At 38.3% G+C, this 22,650-nt stretch overlaps 1 protein-coding gene across 1 annotated transcript; it reads left to right on the top strand.

Annotated features, from left to right (window-relative positions):
- The first annotated feature begins 4,334 nt into the window (after nucleotides 1-4,334).
- DDX27 (DEAD-box helicase 27) lies at nucleotides 4,335-22,488 on the top strand. The gene is made up of 21 exons (XM_007475763.3): nucleotides 4,335-4,540; nucleotides 5,517-5,663; nucleotides 11,888-11,947; nucleotides 12,202-12,367; nucleotides 12,913-12,956; nucleotides 13,106-13,189; nucleotides 13,332-13,437; nucleotides 14,339-14,512; nucleotides 15,062-15,212; nucleotides 16,552-16,651; nucleotides 16,798-16,939; nucleotides 17,061-17,214; nucleotides 17,717-17,798; nucleotides 17,926-18,103; nucleotides 19,420-19,526; nucleotides 20,059-20,149; nucleotides 20,334-20,428; nucleotides 20,500-20,620; nucleotides 20,919-21,006; nucleotides 21,761-21,835; nucleotides 21,925-22,488. The coding sequence occupies exons 1-21, from the start codon at nucleotides 4,448-4,450 to the stop codon at nucleotides 21,941-21,943; spliced, it is 2,277 nt and encodes a 758-aa protein (XP_007475825.1). The 5' UTR covers nucleotides 4,335-4,447; the 3' UTR covers nucleotides 21,944-22,488.
- Nucleotides 22,489-22,650: the final 162 nt, after the last annotated feature.

Below are 22,650 nucleotides of genomic sequence, written 5' to 3'. Positions count from 1 at the left end.
AGGGTATTACTGAAGGATTCTTTCTTTAAACAGGAAATGACTCTATGGAAAAGACTTTGAATTGTTTTTCCAAGAGGCATCATGTACCTACAATCTGCCAGGCAATAGTACTGGGGATGCAAAGAAAAAAAATAGTCCCTAACCTCAAAAAGCTTACATCATATAGGAAGAAGAAATGTATACAGACACCACATACAGATAATTGTGAAGAGGTAGTAGCTGGGGAGGTAGGGTAGAATCAAGAACGGCCTTGAACTGAACTTTGAAGGAAACTGGGATTGTAAGAAGACGAGATAAGGATTGATTACATTTCAAGAATGAGGCTAGAGAGGCAGCTATGTAGCATGTGGATAGAGCACTAGGCCTAGAGTCACAAGACCTAGGTTCAAATCTGGCCTCAGATACTTCTTAGCTCTGGGACCCTGGGCAAAGTCACTTAACTCCCATGCCTAGCCTTTACTGCTCTTCTGCCTTCAAATCAATACTTAGTATCAATTCTAAGACATAAATTAAAGGGCTTAAAAAAAGAGAGAATGAGGCTAGGACAGCTTTCACAAAGGCAGAGATGAAAGAATAAAAGAGGGGAGTAATATATAGATTTTGAAAGGTATGTTGGAGTCAGAGATTGATATGTTTTAAATAAAAGAGTTTATACTTAATTCCAAAAAGCTGTAGCATGCACATTGTCCTTGTCTTGGTAAAACTGTCTCAGCAGACTACCTATACCAAGTTGAGGATAACTCAACCCATTGATGAGTTAGGGGGATGTCTGTCCCAAAGTTGTGAAGACAGAATGGATGGATGAGAACAATTTGTTCCAACAGCCATGAATTTGACTGATACTGGTACTGTGGAGTGCCTAGAGCTTGGTCACCCTGTCTTTTGTATTGCCTTTGGACTTCTATGACTCTAGAAGACAGGGTGAGTTTGAAGTTTTTGTGCAACTCTGTATACTTAAATCCTGCTTTTCAGCATTTGGTAATGAGGCTTTTATGTTCTTTTATAAGATCAATTTTGTAATGGTGCCATGCACTGCTGAAGAAGAGGTATATTCCTTTCTATTCCCATTCAGTTTTTCCCAGAGATATGTCAGATTTAACTTTTCTAAAATTCTATTCATCATGGGGCAGCTAGGTGGCTCATTGGATAGAGAGCCAGATCTGAAGATGGAAGGTCCTGGATTCAAATATGGTTTTAGATACTTCCTAGCTGTGTGACCAAGTCACTTAACCCTAATTGCCCAATCCTTACTACTCTTCTGCCTTGGAATAAATACTTAGCATTGATTCTAAGGTAGAAGGAAAGGGCTCAAGGGGAACAATTTGATTCTACTCCTTAATTTCTTTCTTTCTTTTTTGTTTGTTTGATTTATCTAATTCTGAGAGGGGAAGGCCTCACTTAAATGAAATTGACTTACAAGTCAAGACATCCTGGGGGTGGGGATGGTTCTGGTCTAGCTTTTTTTAGGAGTAAGGTGCTTGAGAACTGAGTGAAGCTACAGTGGCAGAGGAAGGGGCCTGGAGGGTTCAATGTGTCTAACTTTAAGAGGACAAGATAGTTTCTCAGGAGTGAGGAAGGGAAAGAGAGAAAGGAAGGAGTCGGGGCTGGATAGAGCTTAGACTCAAAAAGAAGGTGGGGAGGGTATAAGGCAGAGAACTGGCAGGAGAGAGCTCAGAAAGGAATTTCCCAGAACCATGAGCAGGGCCTGTTTCAGTTGCTTATAGGTGACTAACATCACTACATTCCAGGAGCCCAAGTGGAGGAAGGCATAAGTAGAAGGCTTGGATTCCCTCCTTAGGGCATAGTGGCCAACACTGGAATATTGGCCAGAGGCAGAATTCATATATCTCCTCTTGATCTTGTTTCTAGAGGAAGCAGTTGGTGGTACAGAAGCCTGCCCTGAAGGCTGATATGAAGTGGCACGGAAGGTACCCCACTAGAGTTTGTTACTAGAAAGGCAGATGGACTCCGGTGGAGCTGCTCCCCTCCCCCTCTCCATCTCACCTGACAATATTTTTTCACATCACCCATCCCTCTGGCCAGCAGCCCAATGGGACTACTTTCTCCCTCCCCTATGTGTGGTAAGGGGGAGGGTAGGGAATGGCACTCAGTCTTTGGACTAGTTTGCCATCACTGGATTAGGCAATTGGGGTTAAGTGACTTGTCCAGGGTTATAGAACTAGGTAGTATCTGAGATCAAATTTGAATCCAGGACCTGGCTCTATGTCCACTGACTCACCTAGCTGTCCCTAGCTTATCATTTTTGAGCATATGCTAGGTTTCTTATAGTATACTGTCTTTACTTTCAAGCAGCTCATAGTTTAAAGCCCATTATAGTGGCCTTAGATCCTGGATTTTCCAAGACTCTTAATTTCAAGAAAAGAATATATAATATTTCTATTCTTGTTGGAAATATCCTTTGTCAGACCATGTGTTTTGAGGCTGGATTTGGAAAATATAGCCTTCCACACAAAAATCACTGTGATGTTTAATTTTCATATTTATAGCTTAGTGGACTTCAAGGGGAAATCACAGGCTGGGATAAATGTTTAGAGACCAGTACTTATGGGTATATACCAAAAATTGAAATTGGCAATGTGGCAGCTAGCATAGGGAAGAGGAGGTAGCCTTGAATAGTTTTAAAAAAGAAAAAAAAAACCCACTACTTTAGGAATCTAAAGACCAGGCCAGGCACTAATTTGCTCTGTGACCTTGAGGACACATGTTGGCTTCTGTCTGGTCTCGGTTTCCTACTCTGTTAAATGAGGTTAGACTAGATGAAAGCAAAGATACCATTCAGCTTCTTTGCCTTATATTTCAGCTAATCCATCAAAAGTTCTGCCCCCCACCAGATAAAATATCCCCTTTAATGTGTTGTTTTTTCTCTTATTAGAATATAAGCTCCTTGAGAACTGGGAGTTTTTGTTGTATTTGTATCCTTAGTGCTTAGTTGAGAACTTGGCTCATATTTTATTTGTGACCTGCTTACCTCTTATGCTTTTGTTAACCTTTCTGTCTTAGAACCAATAGTGGTTCTAAGGCAGAAGAGAGATAATGGGTAGGCAATGGGAGGTAAGTGACTTGTTTGGGTTCACACAACTTGTAAATGTCTGAGGCCAGATTTGAACCCTTTCTGGGCCTGGCTCTCAATCCACTGAGCCACATAGCTGCCCCTTCTTATGCTTTCCAAGCCTTGCTGTGGCTTGGAAGTGACTAGTTTCTCAAAGAGAGAAGAAAGACAAGTTTTGGGTCTGGTCTGGATTTAAGAATGGTCCTAGGTGGCAGTGGATTGAGAGCCAGGCCTAGAGATGGGAGGTCCTAGGTTCAAATCTGACCTCAGACACTTCCCAGCTGTGCGACCCTGGGCAAGTCACTTAACCCCCATTGCCTAGCCCTTATAGCTCTTCTGCCTTGGAACCAATACACAGTATTGATTCCAAGATTTCGGAAGGTAAGGGTTTTAAAAAAAAGAATGATCCTAGAGGGCTCAATTATCCCAAAGTTTCATGCCAAGCAATGAATTTTTTGGAGAATGTTAAAAAAGTTAATGAAATATTACAGCAAGAAGGGAAGAAGACCTGAACTCTAGCTGGGGTCATGTGAATACACCAATGGGAGAAAATTTTGTAGAGACCTGTAATCTTTAAAACTACCCATTGGTTTAAACATGCCAATTTTCCTCAGAACTTGCCCTCGCTTCTCCCAGTGGATTTTTGAGGTCTGAATTACTTACCTGACAGGGTGCCCTGGCCACCCTATCCTATCTGGTCAGCACTTAGCAGAATGCTTGGCATATGGCAGGTCTTAAAAAATGCTTAGTTTTTTTTTAAACCCTTACTTTCCGTCTTGTAATCACTAAGTGACTTGCCCAGGGTCACACAACTGGGAAGTGTCTGCGGCCAGATTTGAACCTTAGGATCTCCTGTCTCTAGCCTGCCTAGGGCCTCATGAATTCTAATTCACTTCCCATTTCTTCCTCCTTGTCCTCCTTTTAGCTAGCTCCTTTCTACAACTTCCTGCCTCATTTGTTAGAATGAGGACGCTGTAGTAGAGAATTTTCAAGGTCCCTCCTGGCTTAGACAATCCAGAAATTTATTAGACAAGAAACAAATCCCAGCCTTCTCAGGAGACCGACTCGGCCCATTTAACGAAACACATTTTCCAGGCGCTCCCCCTTCCCCCACTCTCTCTCCGGCCTAGCAAGCATAGAATCACAGGACGCAAGCGCGGAGTTGGAAACCTGGAAGTCGCTGACGTGAGAAAGGCCTTTAACATCTCCTCCCCCCCCCCGCCCCCAACCTCAGTACACGTAGATGGCTCCGCCCCACTTCCGTGTATGCGTAAATCGATGGTAGCTGAAAGAAGGAAGTAGGGGGGCGGGGGCTGACTCGAGCGGAAGTGATGAAGGATCTGGGTACTCGCTGCGGGAAGTGTTTTTGGAGCCACCATGCTTCAGGATCTGGACTTGATCGGAACTATTGGGGAGGATGATGAGGGCCCGGTGGAACCAGAGACGGACAGCGGAGATGATGAGGAAGAGGTAGGTGGGGGTTACCGGTTTCTTTTCGGAGTCGCAGCATGTTTCAGTGGAAAAAAGTACCAGGAGTCAGTAAAGTTCGAGTAAGATACTGGAGGGACTGTTTTCCTTTTTTTCTTTATAATTTTAGTGCTTAGCTCAGAGTCTCACACAAAGGTGGTGTTCAATAAATGCTTGTTAATTGATTGTTTGACATTTATGTAGCAACTTCACTATAGAGGTTCCTATTTATCTTGGCTGGAGGATGGGGTTGGTGGAAATAGATAACTGATGATTCGGTCAGTTAACATACAGTGTTTATAAGATATGAAACATAAACATGTTAGAAAGTTGTTAAACAGAATGAATGCATGATAAAGGTACAAATAGCTTTGAGTGTTCAAGGAGGAAGAAAACATTTTCATTGAGAGAGATCATGAAGTGGATAGATCATTGATAGTGGAGTCTTGAAGACATAAGTTCAAATGACTGTGGCCGAAGTGTTAGGCACTAAAACGTGTTTGTCTTCGTTTCCTCATTTGTAAAATGAACCGGAGAAGGAAATGGAAACCACTCCAATATATCTTTCAAAGAAACCCTAAATGGGGTCACAAAGAGCCGGACACTACCGAAATAACTGAATAACAAAAGAATTCAGCAGGTGTAGATAAAAGACATTGAAAGGTATTTCAGCCCTGGGAAACAGGTATGAACAAAGACATGGAAGAAGGGAAGTTTGGGGAAAGGTAAAGAAGACCATTACTTTGAAACAAGCCTGAAAAGACAGTTTTAACTTAATAATGGAGGACTTTTGTTAGATTTTATTTAGTAAATATAGACTTAATAGGGTTTCTTCCTAGTTCTCTAAAAGGTATAAAAATTTGCATAAGAAAAAAATAAAGATTTTGAGTATGAGATTGCTTCCATCCTCTAGGCTTCCCTATCTCAATTGGTTTGGGCACTGATTTCTGACATTACTTCTCCCTTTTATTGTATTCAGGAACCCATTGTTCTGGGCAGAAAACAGAAGGCATTGAGGAAGAATCGGAGTGTTGATTTCAATCCAGACTTTGTTTTTACTGAAAAGGAGGGAGCATATGATGGGAGCTGGGCAATGGCTGATGTTATGAATCAACTTAAGAAGAAAGTGAGTTTGGTAGTGATAAAGAAATTTAAGTTGTGGGTCCTGATTTATTTTGGGGTTATGAGAATGGATTATAGTACCAGAATATTAGTTATTGAACTTGCCCTTCATTGCTTGGGTATCCAACAGACCCCTGAACTCCATTTGGACTTATGCTATGAAATGTTCAAAATAAGATTTTGTCAGCAGCTTTTGTTTTACATCATCTATATTTACTAATATATTCCTCTCCTTTGTCTCTCTTTACCTCTTCTCTAGAGAGCCATCCTTTATAACCATGGTGGCTACCTATGGCATGTGGGCTGCAGGGGGGTTGTTCACCTCCCCCTCCTCACCTGGCCTGAGGACAATTTTTACATCACCTGCCCCTATGTCCAGCAGCCCAGTGGGAGTGCTTCCTCCCTCCTCCATCTGGAGTAAGGGAGTGGCTCACATGTGGCATGAGGGTTGCAGTTTGGGTACTTGGTCTCTAAAAGGTTCACCATCACTGTTCTATAATAAAGAAAACATGAGAAGAAAAAGTTCAGGGAAACTTGCCAATATATATTTTAAAAAATCTGATATTACATGCAAATGTAAACACCCAAAGTGCTCTACTTTTGTAAAGAAACAACCGGGAAGATTTGCCTTAGCTTATTTCTTCTTTAGGAACAAGCTTGATCATTATAATTTTACAGTATAGTAGGGGCCCCCTGTCCTTGGGAGAACCTCTAATGGATGCCTGAAACTATTGACAATTTTTGCTTTAACTTTTTAACAACTATATTAATTTTATTGTAGAGTACTGTGTTGTTCCCTTGAGGCTCCCTCCAAAAAAAAAAACAAAAAAAAAACACCCAACCAAACAAAAAACTAAAAAGAACCCTAAAAAAATCTTCCAAGTGTAAGCAGAAGAATTGACTGCCACAGGTAGGCCTCTCTTTTAGAGAGAGGTGACTTTTGTCCCCACTCTGCCCACCTGGCATTTGTGTTTCTATGTCTGTTTTCCTGAACTATGTGTAAGCCCCTTCCATCAACCAGAGGTAATCTCCTTCCTCTCCTATTTCCTTGTTGAGTAAGATAGATTTCTGTAACAACTGAGTATTTAGTCTTTCTTCTTTTAATGAATAAAAAGTTCCAAATTAATATTTCCTCACATCTTTATTATACTGTTTGTACAGTGTAATTGGTTTCATGCTGTGTTCTCTATGTAGCTTCCTTCTAACTGATCTAGTAATAAAGTTCATTGGAGTTAGATGTATCATTTTCCCACAAAGGAATGTAAACAGTTTAATCTTAATATTCCTTTCTGATTTTTCTTTCGTGTTTACTTTTTTATGTTTGAACGTCTGTTTTTCCATTTAGCTCTGGTCTTTTCATCAGTAATACTAAATTCCCTCCAATTTTTTCCTCTCAAAGATTATACTCAATTTTTCTGGGTAGTTTGTTTTTGGTTGTAATCCTTATTCCTTTGCTTTTTGGAATATATTCCAAGCCCTCTGCTCCTTTCTTGTGGTAAATTTTTTTTATGATTCTGACTAGTTCTATAGTATTTGAATCTTGTCTTTCTTGTTGCTAGCAATACTTCTTGACCTGTGAACTCTGAAATTTGGCTGTAATGTTCCTGGGAGTTTTCATTTTGGGATCCTTTTCTGGAGGTCATCAGTGGATTCTTTCAAATTCAATTTTTCCCTCTTATTCTAAGATGTTTGGGCAGTTTTCCATTATAATTTCTTGAAATATCTGTTCCAAGGCAGAAGAATGGTAAAGTTAATTAAATTCCCCAGGGTCATACAGTTAAGAAGTGTGTCAAGCTAGATTTGAACCCTGGACCTCCTCTCTCCAGTCTTGGTGTTCTATTCACTGAACCACCTGGCAGTCCCCCAATAATTATAAAATTATTTGACCTCAATGTGTTTTCCAAGTCAGTTGTTTTCTAATGAGATGTTCCAATTTTTTTTTCATTCTTTTAACTTTGTTTTATTTCTTGATTTCTTCTAGAGAACTAATGATGAAGTATTCCACCTGCTTCTTGACAAAGTATAAAAATATAAGTTCAAGGGGTGGACTAAGACAAAGTTGATAAGACATATATTTTTCAGACACAGCCAGTGTGGGAATTTCTTTGCTTAATTATATATGTTTGTTACCAGAAATTTTCCTATTCTCCCCATGTGAGGAGAGGGAAGAATGTCGGGATAGAGAGGGATTGGAATAAGGATAGTGTAATCAAAAAAAGGAAAAGAAAGAAAATTGAGGTTTTTTTTTTAAATGTAGAGAAGAGCATAGAAAAGTCAGAAAGAAACATAGACAAGCAGGACAACTTTGCAAACTATAGGTTGAATTTATTTAAAAAGGAAAACATGTTGTATATAAGAGCTGTAGTTTCATTATAATCTGTTCCATTCTATATATGGTCATGCCTATGCTATTTGTTCTTTGCTAATGTCAGAAGAAAAAAAAAATTAAACTCACCTTCTGCCTTAGAATCAATTCTGCTCCCAGAAGAAACTAAAAAAACAAAACAAAACAAATGGGGGAAGCTGGGTGGCTCAATGGATAGAGAGCCAGGCCTAGAGACTGGAGGTCCTGGGTTCAAATGTGGCCTCAGACACTTCCTAGCTATGTGACTCTTAGCAAAGGGCTCACTGCTCTTTTGCCTTGGAACCAATACAGAGTATTGATTCTAAAACAGAAGATCTAAAGGGTAAAAATAAATAAACAAAAAAAATGGGAAAGAAGACAAGATGACAGAGTAGAGGGAGTATTTCAGCCAAACTCCAGCATTCCCCTCCAGACAGCTTTAAAATAACATATCAAGTTGAATTCCGGAGCAGCATAGCTAACAAAAGCTCAGGGCAAGTCATTTTTCCAGCCTTGTACAACTTCGGAGGTCTGAAAGAGAGGTCTGTGATATAGCTAGGGGACTGGCTGGGAACACAGATCTATGCAGCAGCAGCACAACCTTTCTGACCTTTCTGTTCTCTAAAAAAAAATCCCAAACCCTCAGTGACTCTCTTTTCTTTATTTTCCTTTTTCTGACTACACTCTCTATTCCTATCATTCTCATCTTCTGACATTCCTTTCTCTCTCCATTGGAGAGGAAAAAAAAAGAGAAGCCATGGTAACAAATATACATAGTGGAGCAGCTAGGTAGCACAGTGAATAAAGCCAGGCCTCAAGTCAGAAGGGTGTAGTTTCAAAAGTGGCCTCAGATACCTTCTAGCTGTGTGACCCTGGGCAAGTCACGCAACCTCCATTGTCTAGCCCTTACCACTCTTCTGTTTTGGAACTGATACTTAGTATTGATTTTAAGACAGAAAGGAAGGGTTTAAAACCAACCAACCCCACCCTCCCCCCAACCCAAATATACAGACTTAAGCACTAAAATTCCTTCATTGTTTGTGTCTGAAAACATCTTTTCAGTTTCATCTTAGTCTGTCCCTTAGTTTTGTATTTTTGCATTTTGTCAAGAAATGGGTAACATGCTTCGTTATCAGTTCTCTCAAATATAATTGGTTACTCCATTAAATAAGTTCTCAAGTTTTTCAAAATTATTTTTCTTTGTAATGTTATTTTATTACTGATTATTCTGGTTTTACTCAGTTCATTTTACATCAGTTCATATAGATCCTTCTAGGTTTTTTTGAAACTGCATTTCCTTATTTCTTAACAGTGCAATAAAATTGTATTATATCGGTCAATGTGGAATCTAGAAGCCTCCTAGAAAGATTTAGTGATCCCCAGTTTACTTAGCTTAAAGTTGAAAGCCTCAGGTTTAGCCTTGTCACCTGAGAGTTCCTCCCATAGGGAAAGTTCTACTTCACTAGCCTCAGACTAACTACTAGTAGACCTTAAATTAGTTATGGTGGCAATAGCTAATCTCAGCACATGTTAAGTATCTCTTTTGACCCAATGGTTTCTTTCCTCCAGGCCAAAGTCCTTTACCTAGGTGGCCCAGCCTTTGGCTGGGTCTTTCCCTTTTGTGCCCGTTGTAAAGCATCAGCCCCTCACTGTTATTCCTGTCTGGAACTCCTCATTTTCCTTTGTTACCATTGTAAACTCCAATCAACTGTCCCTCTCATCCTCAGCCCCCATGTTTCACTTAGAAAGGTATTTAAGCACCCCAACTTTAATGGCTCCTCGGAGTCATCATCTAGGGTGGTGGCACTCCCAGGGATAATATCCCCGGTGTACATCCAGGGTGTAAACCCTGTAAAATTTGTGCTGCCAGATTCAGAGTAAAGGGGTAAATATTGGATTTATCCCTATCCTGATTAAAGACTTGGTTTTTCTGACTATTTGATAGTTTCATGTTATTTCCAAGTTAACATATCACATAAGAGCCATTTTTTATAAAAGATTAAAAAAGAGGGGGCAGCTGGGTAGCTCAGTGGACTGAGAGTCAGGCCTAGAGACGTGAGGTCCTAGGTTCAAATTTGGCCTCAGACACTTCCCAGCTGTGTGACCCTGGGCAAGTCACTTGACCCCCATTGCCTAGCCCTTACCACTCTTCTGCCTTGGAGCCAATACACACTATTGACTCCAAGACGGAAGGTAAGGGTTAAAAAAAAAAAAAAGATTAAAGAAGACAGGAAAAAAGTAAAACCAGCCAGTATAATGACTACAATATTCCATACCTCTGATCTCCTACCTCTTTAGTGGTGAGAGAAAAATGCATTTTATCATCTGTTCTCTAGGACCAAGTCCATAATTATACTTCAAAGTCATAATTAAAATAGCATTCAGTTTCTTTTTGTTTTCCTATTTACATTGTATTTTGTATGCTATTTTCTTGATTCTACTTATTTTATTCTGTATCACTTAGTAAAAAGCATTCCAAGCTTTTATGAATTCCTATTTGTTGTTTTTTTAGGTGTAATATTAATCTATTACTTTTGTTTCGTCATTTCCCAAATATCAGGAACTTTATTTTTTTCTAATTCTTTGCTATCAAAGTTGCAAAAGTGTTGGCTAAAAAGTGTTTTGTTATTTCTATGGGATATTACATATATAACATATATATATTTAAACTTCTTTGGGGGTACTTGCCTGGCAGTGAAATCTTTGTGCCAAAGGGATATTTTGGTCTCTTTGGCATAATTCTAAAGAGAATTTTCAAATTTGTTGGGCTAATATCCAGCTCCACCAATATTGTATATGTGTACTTTTCTTCCCACAGCTTTTCCATATTGACTGTTCCCATCTTTTGTCATCCCTTACAGTTTGTTGAATGTAAGATGAAACCTCAGTTATTGATTTTTCTTACTGTTAGTTATTTGGAATAGTCTTTCATGTAGTTAATGATTTGTAATGCTTTTGATAACCATTTTTTTTTCATATCCATTGCTTTTCCATTGGGGAATTGTTCTTATGTTGTTTGCATTAATTCTCTATTAAATCTCTTTAGTATCAAACCTTTGATTTATTTGATGCAACTTTTCCCCCCATAATTTTGATTTTGCTTTTCTTATCCTAGTTGTACTGATTTCATTCATGCAAAAGCTTCCCAATTTCATTAAATCAAAATGGTCTATTTTATCTTTAGTAATAGCCTCTATCCTTTGTTAAAAATTCTCCCCAGTCATAGTTGAGAAAGGCATCTGATTTCATTTTCTTCAATTTTTTTGAGGTGTGAGCTTTTATATTCATGTCTTATATTCATTTTGTATTTCTTATTGTATATGGTGTAAGATGTTGGTCTAAGCCTAATTTCTACTAAACTGTTTCCTTGCCTTCTTTTCAAAAAAGGTTGTTTTTACCTATCTTATGTTCTCGGTTTATCAAACATTTGGGTTATTGAGTTTAGGTGTTTCTGGTTCTAGCTTACCTTGTTTGTTCCATTATCTATTTTTCAACTAGTATCAGATAGTTTTGATGATTACTGCTTTATTATAGGATATCTGGAAGTACTAATCCCCTTAATTCCTTTTCCCCTCATTATTTCTCTTGGGAAAAAAAAGCTCCTTTGCTTCTTCAAATGACTTATTTTTTTTTGTCTAGCACTATAAAATATTTGCTTGATAGCTTGATTGGTATAGCATCCATAATTTTTATCATTTAAAAATATGTGTGTATATATATCTTTTTTCATAATACATAATCATCTTTATATTTGTGCTGCTAAACAATGAGAAGTGAATATTCTTCAAATGATATCATTATTTCGAGAGTTTTATAATTTTGTTTATGTAAATCACAAGTCTGTCTCCAACAAGATATTTTCCTTTAATTTTTTTTGTTTGTAGAGAGCAGCCACAACACTTGATGATAAGATTGAGAAAGTCCGAAAAAAACGGAAGAATGAGGTGAGAAAGAAGAGCAGTGTGATCTTTTCATAGTTAAGTCTCTCATTTGCTATTTACCCTGAACTTCCCTTTAGTGCTTTTAATCCCCTTAAGGGTTTTTGTGTGTGAATTGGGACAAAGAAAGTGCTTCTTATATGTTTTTTACTAGTTATTTAGAACCCACTACTATGACTAATAAGAGACAGTAGACCTGCATACCTATTTTCATTAGACCCTAAATTTTCCTTTGAATACAAGATTTTGATTTTTCTCAGGAAAAAGAAGCTAGATCTGGGAAAACAGTAGATGAGAAGGAAGGAAATGAGGGTTTTGAAAAGGAAAACCAAGTTGATTCTGAGGAAGAAGATGAAGAAGAGGCAAAAGAGGAAGACTCAGAAACAGACTATTCCTCAGCTGATGAAAACATCCTTACCAAAGCAGGTAGATGTTACATTTCACTGTCTTGCAAAATGAATAGAAAAGAGATCTTTCATATGAGACTTTCTTTCCTGGTCCTCTCCTTGCTGTATTAAGATGTTTTCTTCTGGATCCTGATTTCTGCCCTGACTCCAGTTCTTTTCCTGGAACCTTGTTCCTTCCCCTATTACTAATCCCTGTGTAGCTGGTTTATGCATCCAGCTATGAGTTTTTTTTTGTGTGTGACATATTCAGTTTGTATTCAGTCCTTGAATTTTTTTTTTTAAACCCTTACCTTCCATCTTGGAGTCAATACTGTGTATTGGCTCCAAGGCAGAAGAATGGTAAGGGCTAGGCAATGGGGGTCAAGTGACTTGCCCAGGGTCACACAGCTGGGATGTGTCTGAGGCCAGATTTGAACCTAGGACCTCCTATCTCTAGGCCTGGCTATCAATCCACTGAGCTACCCAGTTGCCCCCAGTCCTTGAATTTTATAACAGGCCTTGGTATGCAGGTACAAGTAGCAAATAGTACCTATCCTGATAATCTTCATTGTCTTTCTTTTGTAGATACACTGAAAGTGAAGAAAACAAAGAAACAGAAGAAAGAAGAGGTGATCATGGCTTTGGGAAATCCTGATGCTCTAAGTCCTAGAAGAATTTTTGAGGATGAGGGGGTTATCCAGTGGATAAATCTTTATTGTAAATAAGGCCTCTTTTACTGATTCCTAACTTTAGGTAGCCTTCTGTTTTTTCCCTGTAGGAAACAGGATTTTTTGAAGATGCCTCTCAGTATGATGAAAACCTCACGTTCCAGGACATGAATCTGTCTCGACCTCTCTTGAAGGTATAAGGCTATTTTGCTTGCCATAGGCATGACTAGAAAGATTTGCTTTGGGTTGGGCATAAATATTTGCTTTTGGCAATATGTAGTTCCTAAGAATAGCAATATTTATTCTCCTGTATCCAACTTTTTTATGTCTCCTCAGGCCATCACAACCATGGGTTTCAAACAACCTACCCCTATCCAGAAGGCCTGCATACCTGTGGGGCTATTAGGGAAGGACATCTGTGCTTGTGCAGCCACTGGGACAGGTAAGAGATTTGGGACAAAAGTAGGTTGAGAAATATTGGTAGTATGAAAATTGGAATTCTTATTTTACATGGGTGATCTGGTAGTCATGCTTAATAAGTTTATACTTATTTTAAATGATTACCATCATTATTGATTTTAAGTATTAAAATCATAAGTATACAACATTCATCTGAATGTGGGGCATATTTCTACATATCTCTTTGAAAGGAAAAAAGGCATTGGAATATTTATATAAAAATTTAAAAACACGTTTTTGTTCGAATATGACTTTTATTTTAACCATACCTACTTTTACTTCTAATTGTCCTCATTTAAAAAATGGGGAAAGTATAATAGTAAATAAAATATACTACCACATAGGGTTGTTGTAGAGATTAAGTGAAATGAAATTACAAAAGAACTTGTAAAGTATATGGCAAACTGTACAGTACTATGTAAATGTCAGTATTATTATATTGCATTTATGTTTTATACGAGTCAAGTTTGGGAGCCAAGTACCATCTTTATTTGAAGTTTTATATACTGTAGTTCAGTTCTTAAATTATTAGCACTTTATTCATTACCTACTCCAATCTCTTCCTTAATTGTATTCAGATATGTTTTAGTAGTGCTAAACTAAGAAGGCCATTCAGTCCATAATATAAGGGGCATATATGAGATAAAGTAGGTTTCTAACACTATTTTAGGGCTAAGTACTAATTATCCTAGTTGTTAGGTTATTTTGTATTATCTAGGTCTTTCCTTTTTCGTTATTGTGAGCTAACAAGAGAGCTGATGCCCTTTCCTTTTATCAGGAAACACTCTCTATGTCAGATGTAGATGAGCATATACTCTTGAGTAAGTCTATTTCACTATTGAACCCCCTCTTTAATTCTTGTTATTTATTTTTTTTCTTTTCAGGTAAAACAGCTGCTTTTGCGCTTCCTGTCTTGGAGCGTCTTATTTACAAACCTCGACAGGCTCCCATAACCCGTGTACTTGTGCTGGTTCCCACTCGAGAATTGGGTATTCAGGTACATTCTGTCACCAAGCAGCTGGCTCAGTTCAGCACTGTCACCACCTGCCTTGCAGTGGGTAAGTTGTCTGCTAAGATATAAAAACAAATTAAAATAACTCTCAAATTCTGTAGTGCTTCTATGTATTTGTTAATGAAGACATACTCCTTTTAGTAAAAGCCCAAAAGAAAGATGTGGTTCTCTTTTTCCTAAAGAACTTCTAATTCCTTTTATCCTTATACTTTTGACACCACCATTAAAGAAAGAATGCAATTTACTATTGCTACAGAACACATGGCATTCTTTCCCAAGGTTTGGACTTCTTAAACTTCACCCTACCTCAGACTCCCAACTATCACTATGGTTACCACCTATGGTCCAGCTTTATTATTCTAGAGATATTACTTTAGTTGTATTACGTTTTGTCCTGCCTAGTTGATAATCAGCATGAATTGAGGGTGAGAGATCAGGTCTTCTGCCAATGATGAACTGTCCTATTGATTGTCTTCTGCTTACTGTAGTAATGAGAAGTATTTATGAGTTTTCCCTTGAACAACTTAGATGCTCTGCTTCTCAGATATTATTTCTTATAGGGGGTCATGATATCATCTGGGCTCCTCTTCCTTAGGTGGCTTGGATGTGAAATCTCAGGAGGCAGCTCTTCGAGCTGGGCCAGATATCCTCATTGCTACACCTGGCAGGCTCATTGATCATCTCCACAATTGCCCTTCCTTCCATTTGAGTAGCATTGAAGTACTCATCTTGGATGAGGCTGACAGGTAAGTAGAAATCTTGGGGGTCTAGCGATTTTGGGATCCTAAGAACCTGATAGCAACAGCCTTAGTTCAGTATTCTCCCTAGTTTCCAGGGTATTGTGCCCACTTTTTGAGAAATATATAATTTTATTTTGACTTCCATTAGCAAGTATAGATATTAAAATATATGAACTAGAACATATGCAAAGAGGAAAAGCAAGTATCCAGATTTGGAACCCAATAAAAATAAGAAGGTATAATGATTGTACATGTGTCTGAATCTTGAATTAACCATTAACTCAACACCAAGAAGTATGTAGATTGACATCTTCAGAGTTAGGAGACATATACTATGGGCAAGTCAGTTAATTTCTCAGTGCCCCAGGCAAATCTTTTATGATTCTTAGTGGCAGAACAAGTGTTTTTCTTTATTGGTAAAAGGAGTTTGAATATCAGAAATTCATATACCAATGAAGTCTCAGGTCTGACTAATTCCCCCCCCCCCCTTCCCTAATCAAACTATGTTTCTGGTTCTGCTTTTCTTAACTGCTTTACATTAATTTCCTTAAACCATCCCATATTCCTTTGAATTTTCATATGATATAGTAATATTCCATTATTTTTACATCCCCTAATTTGTTTGGCTTTTCAATAGTGATTGGAAACTGATTTTGTTTCCAGTCTCTTGGTGTTATAAATAACAGTGCTTGGTTTATTTTGGTATAGTTAAGTGGTTTTTTTTTCCCTATCATCCTTCTTGGGGTATAGTTCTAAATGAATATGTGTGCTTTTGCAACTTTACTTCCAGGCTGCTTTCCAGATACCTATTTTTAAAGAACAATATTTAGGCATGACCATTTAAAAAGCTATATGTGTATTCTGTCCCTTTTCATTTATGAACTAGCCAAGATGCATATAAAATGTTTTATTATTCCCTTAAAACTATATATAATTGTGAGTTCTTAATATACTTCCACCTTCTCTAATTAAATTATAGGCCACTAGTCTAACTCTTGATCCATCTATTACCCCTATTTCAAATCATATTTCTTAAATAATATCCTTCTGTCATCAGTGGTTACCACCATTTCTTGAAATTGAACAAGCCCAACACGTTAGTATATCTTGCCATAACACCCTTATTTAGAAAATAGTCAGTTGTGGGATTATTGATATTTGTATTTTGCCCTTTGGATCTTATTTAAATATTTGTATTTTATTTAAATATTTGTATTTTAGATCTTTGTGTTGGGGCAGGTGTGTCTGCCCCAGTGTTCCTCTTAAATCTTGGGGTTTTAGTTCTTTACTTGAGAGTGGAAATCTAACCTATATCTGTTGTCTCATGGTACTCCTCTTTTCTCAGGATGCTAGATGAATATTTTGAGGAACAGATGAAAGAAATCATTCAGATGTGTTCCCATCACCGCCAGACCATGCTCTTCTCAGCCACAATGACAGATGAGGTGGGCCTCTTCAGTTCATCTTAGCATATGTAAACTCAGGTTGGCATGCTGAAGTATCTGATGCCAGGTTTGAGGGAAATAGAATTGTCTCAAGGAGATTTCCTCTTCTTTTGTAAACGAGTTAGCATTTTTTTAATGCCTGGCAGGTGAAAGATCTGGCCTCAGTCTCACTGAAGAATCCTGTCCGGATCTTTGTGAATAGCAATACAGATGTTGCTCCATTTTTGAGGCAGGAATTCATTCGAATCCGACCTAATCGAGAAGGAGACCGTGAAGCCATTGTGTCAGGTGAGATGTGAGGGGTTGCATGAAAGATGTAGAGGAGAGTTTCCTTTCGGTTTTTTTTGAGCTTGGGGAAGTAAATGATACTGGGTCAGTCTCTTGTTCACGGCTTTTCTCTTTCCCTCAGCTCTTTTGACACGAACTTTCACAGATCATGTGATGCTATTCACCCAGACCAAGAAGCAGGCTCATCGTATGCACATCCTCCTAGGACTTATGGGGCTACAGGTTGGGGAGTTGCATGGGAATCTCTCTCAAACACAGCGTCTAGAAGCCTTAAGGTAAAGATATGGAATATCTCAGGGAAAGGATCTAGGAACTTCACTAAATTTACATAAGCTTCTTGTAAAGATTAAAATTAATATACAATACTCCCAAGTATTATATTGAATACTATTTATTAAAATTGGCTTCCAGAGCAAAGGGAAAGTAAAGCCAGAGAAAGTTAGCCAGCTACTCCCTTTCTCCACGCTGGTCTAGCCAGAGAGAGCTAGCGAGGTCAAAACCAAAACAAAACCTCAATCCACATAAAATGATACACAATAGGAAAGGGAAAAGGGAATTATGGGAGATGTAGTTCAGAGTACATAATCTAAATAATACATTCTTGAGGGGGAATTGGAGAAAGGCAGACTTTCTTGTTAAGATGTTATGTCCCGGTATCAGAATTAGAAACAAAAATCAAAGTCTTCCAACTTTGTGGATTCCAACTAGTCAGTGCTTCATGTTGAATATTTCCTGGGTCACTCTGTATGATCCTTTCTATTTTTCTTCTTTTTCAAGGCGCTTCAAGGATGAACAGATTGATATCTTGGTGGCCACAGATGTGGCAGCCCGAGGACTGGACATTGAAGGTGTCAAAACAGTGAGACAACTAATTTCTTTTCACATATTCATGAACGAACTTTTATTACTGCTTATAGCCCTATTTTTCTTGTTTCTCAATCCCTCTCAGTTATAAGGCTGAATTTGACTTAATTTCTTCCTTCTAGGTCATCAATTTTACAATGCCCAACACCATCAAGCATTATGTGCACCGGGTGGGACGAACAGCTCGTGCTGGCAGAGCTGGACGCTCTGTCTCCCTTGTGGGAGAGGAGGAACGTAAGATGTTGAAGGAGATTGTTAAGTCGGCCAAAGCACCTGTTAAGGCCAGGATACTTCCTCAAGGTAGGTGCTCTAGATATCTCTCTATATATTTTTTAAATTTTTTTTCCATTTACATATTGTAAAAACAATTTTTGGCAGTTGTTATCTGACATTTCATGATTCAGATCTTCCTCCCAGCAATAAATAGTCTAATAATATAGGTTATACCAGTGTGGCCATGCAATATATATTTCTGGATATCTTTTCATCATCTGGCTCTCTGGATGGAAATAGGAAACTTGACTATTGCAAAAAATTGGTTTGCATTTTTCTCTGGTTTGTAATTGTCACCAAAGTTGTGGTAGATAGAAGTTGAACTTTTCTCTGTACATGGTGTGTCTGTTTCTGAGAATAAAAACTATATCTCCTATTTATTATTCTGATTCAGATGAGGGAGGCTCGGATCCCTCTTTTTCTTTGCTTTTTTTTTTTTAAATCCTTACCATATGTCTTAGAATCAATACTGTATATTGGTTCCAAAGCAGAAGAGTGGTAAGGGCTAGGCAATGGGGGTTAAGTGACTTGCCCAGGGTCACATAGCTAGAAAGTGTCTGAGGCCAGATTTGAATCCTGGCTTGCATTTCTATGCATTTGAGCCACTGATCTGGGAGGGAGGGTAAATTTTTTTAAACCCTTACCTTCTGTCTTAGAATCTACTGGGTATTGGTTCCAAAGCAGAAGAGTGGTAAGGGCTAGGCAATTAGAGTTAAGCAACTTTCTCAGGGTTACACAGCTAGGAAGTGTCTGAGGCCATATTTGAACCCAGGTCCTCCTTTCTCTGAACCTGGCTCTCAATCCACTGAACTACCCAGCTGTCCCTCATCTTTTTCTTTAAACCTCTTTTTGGCTTTCCTTCTTCATTTAATTTTACTCAAGTGGATCTGTGAGTTCATCAGTGTGGATAATCCTTCACTGATATATGATATAGATCACAAACTACCCATGCCTTCTCATTCTGTGTGTTTTTGCCTTTAATAGAGATTTTTTTGTTTTTAAGAATGATATAAATATCTATCATTCAGGTGGTCTGTGTATTCCTTACTCTTTTTTTTTTTTAAACCCTTACCTTCTGTCTTGGAGTCAATACTGTGTATTGGCTCCAAGGCAGAAGAGTGGTAAGGGTAGGCAATGGGGGTCAAGTGACTTGCCCAGGGTCACACTATTCCTTACTCTTATAACATGAATGGCCTGCCTCTTTTTTCTAGATATATCTCTAATGATGCTTTTTGTCTCACTTCTGTGCATTATTGTTGGCCATTTTGTAGCCTTTTCAGCCCTAATCTGTATGTTGTGTTGCTCTTTTGGTTACATGTAAATTTTGTTCTTATTCCACTTAGATGTAATCCTAAAATTCCGAGGCAAGATTGAGAAGATGGAGAAAGATGTGTATGCAGTCTTGAGACTAGAGGCTGAGGAGAAGGAAATGCAGCACTCTGAAGCCCAGGTAAGAAGAGCAGCAGGAGGAAATGGCTCTTTTACTTTGATAGGCAACCTTTTTATTAAATTAGGAAAAAATTTTTTCCTTTAAAAAATTTTTATTGTCATGCAAAACACTTCCATATTGGTTGTTGTTGTAAGAGCACACTCATACATAACTAAAATCCCATAAGAACAAAAATACACTGATGTAAAAGATGACTTCCGGCAATTCTTTCTCTGGAGGAGGATAGCATTACTGTCATAAATCTTTCAGGATTGTCCCAGATTATTGCATTGCTGAGAGTAGCCAAGTTTTCACAGATAATCATCATCCAATATAGGCAACCTATTTTTGTGGGTACTGTTTTGGTCTTCCATCTGGTAAATTTGATAACTGTATTGGAATCAGAAACCGTCTTAGGCGACAAGACTCTTCAATGTTAGTGTTTTGTGGAATAATGGATGTACTAAAACAGATTTTTTTTTTTATTGGTGGCCAGTTGGCTTACCAGTCTTGAGCAGTTGTGCTTTGTGCTTCACATTTATCTATCTCACAGATAAATACAGCCAAACGACTCCTAGAGAAAGGGAATGAAGAGCCTGAGCGGACTTGGTTCCAGAGTAAAGAGGAGAGGAAAAAGGAAAAAAGTGAGTCATGATGAGGCTCTGCTGTTGTATTTTAGGTTCTTAGTCATTCCATAGTAGAGAATGAAAATTTGGAAATAATTATCAGTGACTTTCTTCTCAAAGTAGTGCTTTTGTACTTTATGACTATTGATTAACTTTGTTAGAAATTCATTGCTTGGGAATTGTGTCCTTTTCCTTTCCTTAGTTGCAAAGGCCCTACAAGAGTTTGACTTGGCTTTGAGGGGAAAAAAGAAGAGAAAGAAGTTTTTGAAGGACTCCAAGAAAAAGGGGGAAATGACAGTGAGTTAGGGAAGTCCTGGGGAGATGGGTGGATTATTATTATTCAGAAACTTATATTCCATTCTCTCCAGCCAGAAGAAAGGTCTCAGTTTGAGATCCTAAAGTCACAGATGTTTGCTGAGCGACTGGCTAAGAGGAATCGTAGGGCCAAGAGGGCACGAGCCATGCCTGAGGAGCCAGCCTCAGTCCCAGGTAGGCAAACATTGTGTAACCTCAGACCTTGGTGGGTGTTATGCAGCTTATGCAGCTTATGAAGGAGTGAATATAATGGGGTTAGAGTGGTTACTTATTTCTTGGAATATTGCTAATAGGAGTCTCTTAAGGTCATCCCACATTAATTTTTCCTCTAGTCCTTGATAAATCAGACCTGATTTGTCTAATGCCCATCTGCAATGTTACCACATAAATTAGGAACCCGAGTGAAGAACAACATTGCAGTTTGCCTCAAGGTACTAGGCCTTAACTTTTAACCCAGTCTTTCCTTTTATAGCCAAGAAGCAAAAGAAGGTGAAGAAATCTGTGTTTGATGAAGAACTTACCAACACTAGCAAGAAAGCTTTGAAACAATATAGAGCTGGGTAGGATTTTCATTCATCTAAAGTTATTCACACCTTGAATGCTTAGTTTATGTGTACTGCTTTACAATTAAAAGAGAGTACATTTGTGGGGTGGGGCAGTGAGGTGGCTCAATGGATTGAGAGCCAGGACCTGATATAGGAAGTCCTGGGTTCAACTTTAGCCTGACACTTCCTAGCTGTGTGACCCTGGTGGACAAGTCACTTAACCCCCATGGTCTAGCCCTTACTGCTCTTCTGCCTTGAAACCAATACATAGTATTGATTCTAAGATGGAGGTGGGGAGGGCTTTAAAAAACAGTACATTTAATTAAAATGTAGGGTGGAGTGGATAGCTGCATGTAGATCCCCAAGTTTACTTATTTTTGTGGTCAGCTATTTTGGGTCAGCTTTATATTCCCTCCAGGCATATGTGAGCAGCATGTTGGAATTCTCATCCTTCCTTTAATGTTGACACATTTGGAAAACAATTTCTTCATGTAACAGTTTGCAGTAGATAAAAGTTTAGAACTTTAAGACTAATCTCTAAACTACATGACTCTACTCCAATTATGTAGAAATGAGAAGAGTTTTCTAGATCCATTACATAGACAAGCTATGGAAAGGTTACCTGGATGGAGTTGCCCTCCATGAAACATGTTCTCTTTCTCTGTTCAAAAAATGTGGAAGTTGCTCTGTTGGGTATTGGGAACTGTTATGGTGGATAAGAAACTGTAAATGATTTTAATATCCTGCATGATTGCTGTGTTGATCATAGTCCTACCTTTGAAGAACGGAAACAGATGGGATTACTCCATCCTAGGAAAGGAGGAAACTTCAAGTCTAAATCCAGGTAAAAGTTGTCCACTTGGTGATTCAAAAAAGATCTTGACCCCTCTTCCTGTAAGTAGAATATAATCCTAGTTCTGATTCTTTCTACAGGTACAAGAGGAGGAAGTAACAGTTGTTGCCTGAAGAAATTCTTAAGACTTTTACCTTTGAAGGACTTTCCCTAGGGCAAGTGTAGTTCTGTTTCTGGGCAGCCTGGTTGGTCTTTGAAATGGAGTCTGGAAGACTCATCTTTTGTGAATTCAAATCTGGCCTCACACTTCCAGCTGTATGACCCTAGGCTTAACTGAATCCAATTTCCTCATCTGTAAAATAATCTGGAGAAGGAAATGGTAAACTACTCCATGAAAATCTCAAATGGGAATCACATTTGGACCCAGCTGAAACACCAAGAAAATTGCATTGTTCTGATTGTAAAAAAATTTTTTTTAAGTTCAATTAAAACAGTCTGAGTAATTTTTTGCATTTATTTTAAAATAACTCCCCCTTTTTTTTTTCTGGGCATCTTTACCTAGTTTTGTTGCTTTCAGATAGAAACATTCTTAATACTCTTTATCCAGGGCATCAACTTAACTGAAACAATGTAATTGCATTTCTTTTGTAAGGATGGGGAATGTTGTGGTAATAATTAAAAGAGGTGAAGTTTGAGAAGACAAATTCTTGCCTTCTCAGGCATGGTGTTTTTATTTTGTTCTTTGTGATCAAGGTTATAGACAGATTAAATTAGCTTTATAAAGGGAAGGAGAACCAAAGGGATCTTTGACATCCCCAGGGAAGCACGGGGCACTGGTTACATGTTGATGATGATAAAAAGCAGAG

This window comes from Monodelphis domestica, chromosome 1 (genome assembly GCF_027887165.1).
Source record: "Monodelphis domestica isolate mMonDom1 chromosome 1, mMonDom1.pri, whole genome shotgun sequence".
Lineage (NCBI taxonomy): Eukaryota > Metazoa > Chordata > Mammalia > Didelphimorphia > Didelphidae > Monodelphis > Monodelphis domestica.
The sequence above is the reverse complement of the archived record's forward strand: the minus strand, read 5'-3'. Positions and strand labels throughout refer to the sequence as shown.

Coding starts and splice junctions, on each gene's coding strand:
- DDX27 (XM_007475763.3), top strand. CDS start 4,448: ATGCTTCAGGATCTGGACTTGATCGGAACTATTGGGGAGGATGATGAG. Junction 14,513..15,061: donor CACCACCTGCCTTGCAGTGG/GTAAGTTGTCTG, acceptor CCTCTTCCTTAG/GTGGCTTGGATGTGAAATCT. Junction 21,007..21,760: donor TTGAAACAATATAGAGCTGG/GTAGGATTTTCA, acceptor TGTTGATCATAG/TCCTACCTTTGAAGAACGGA.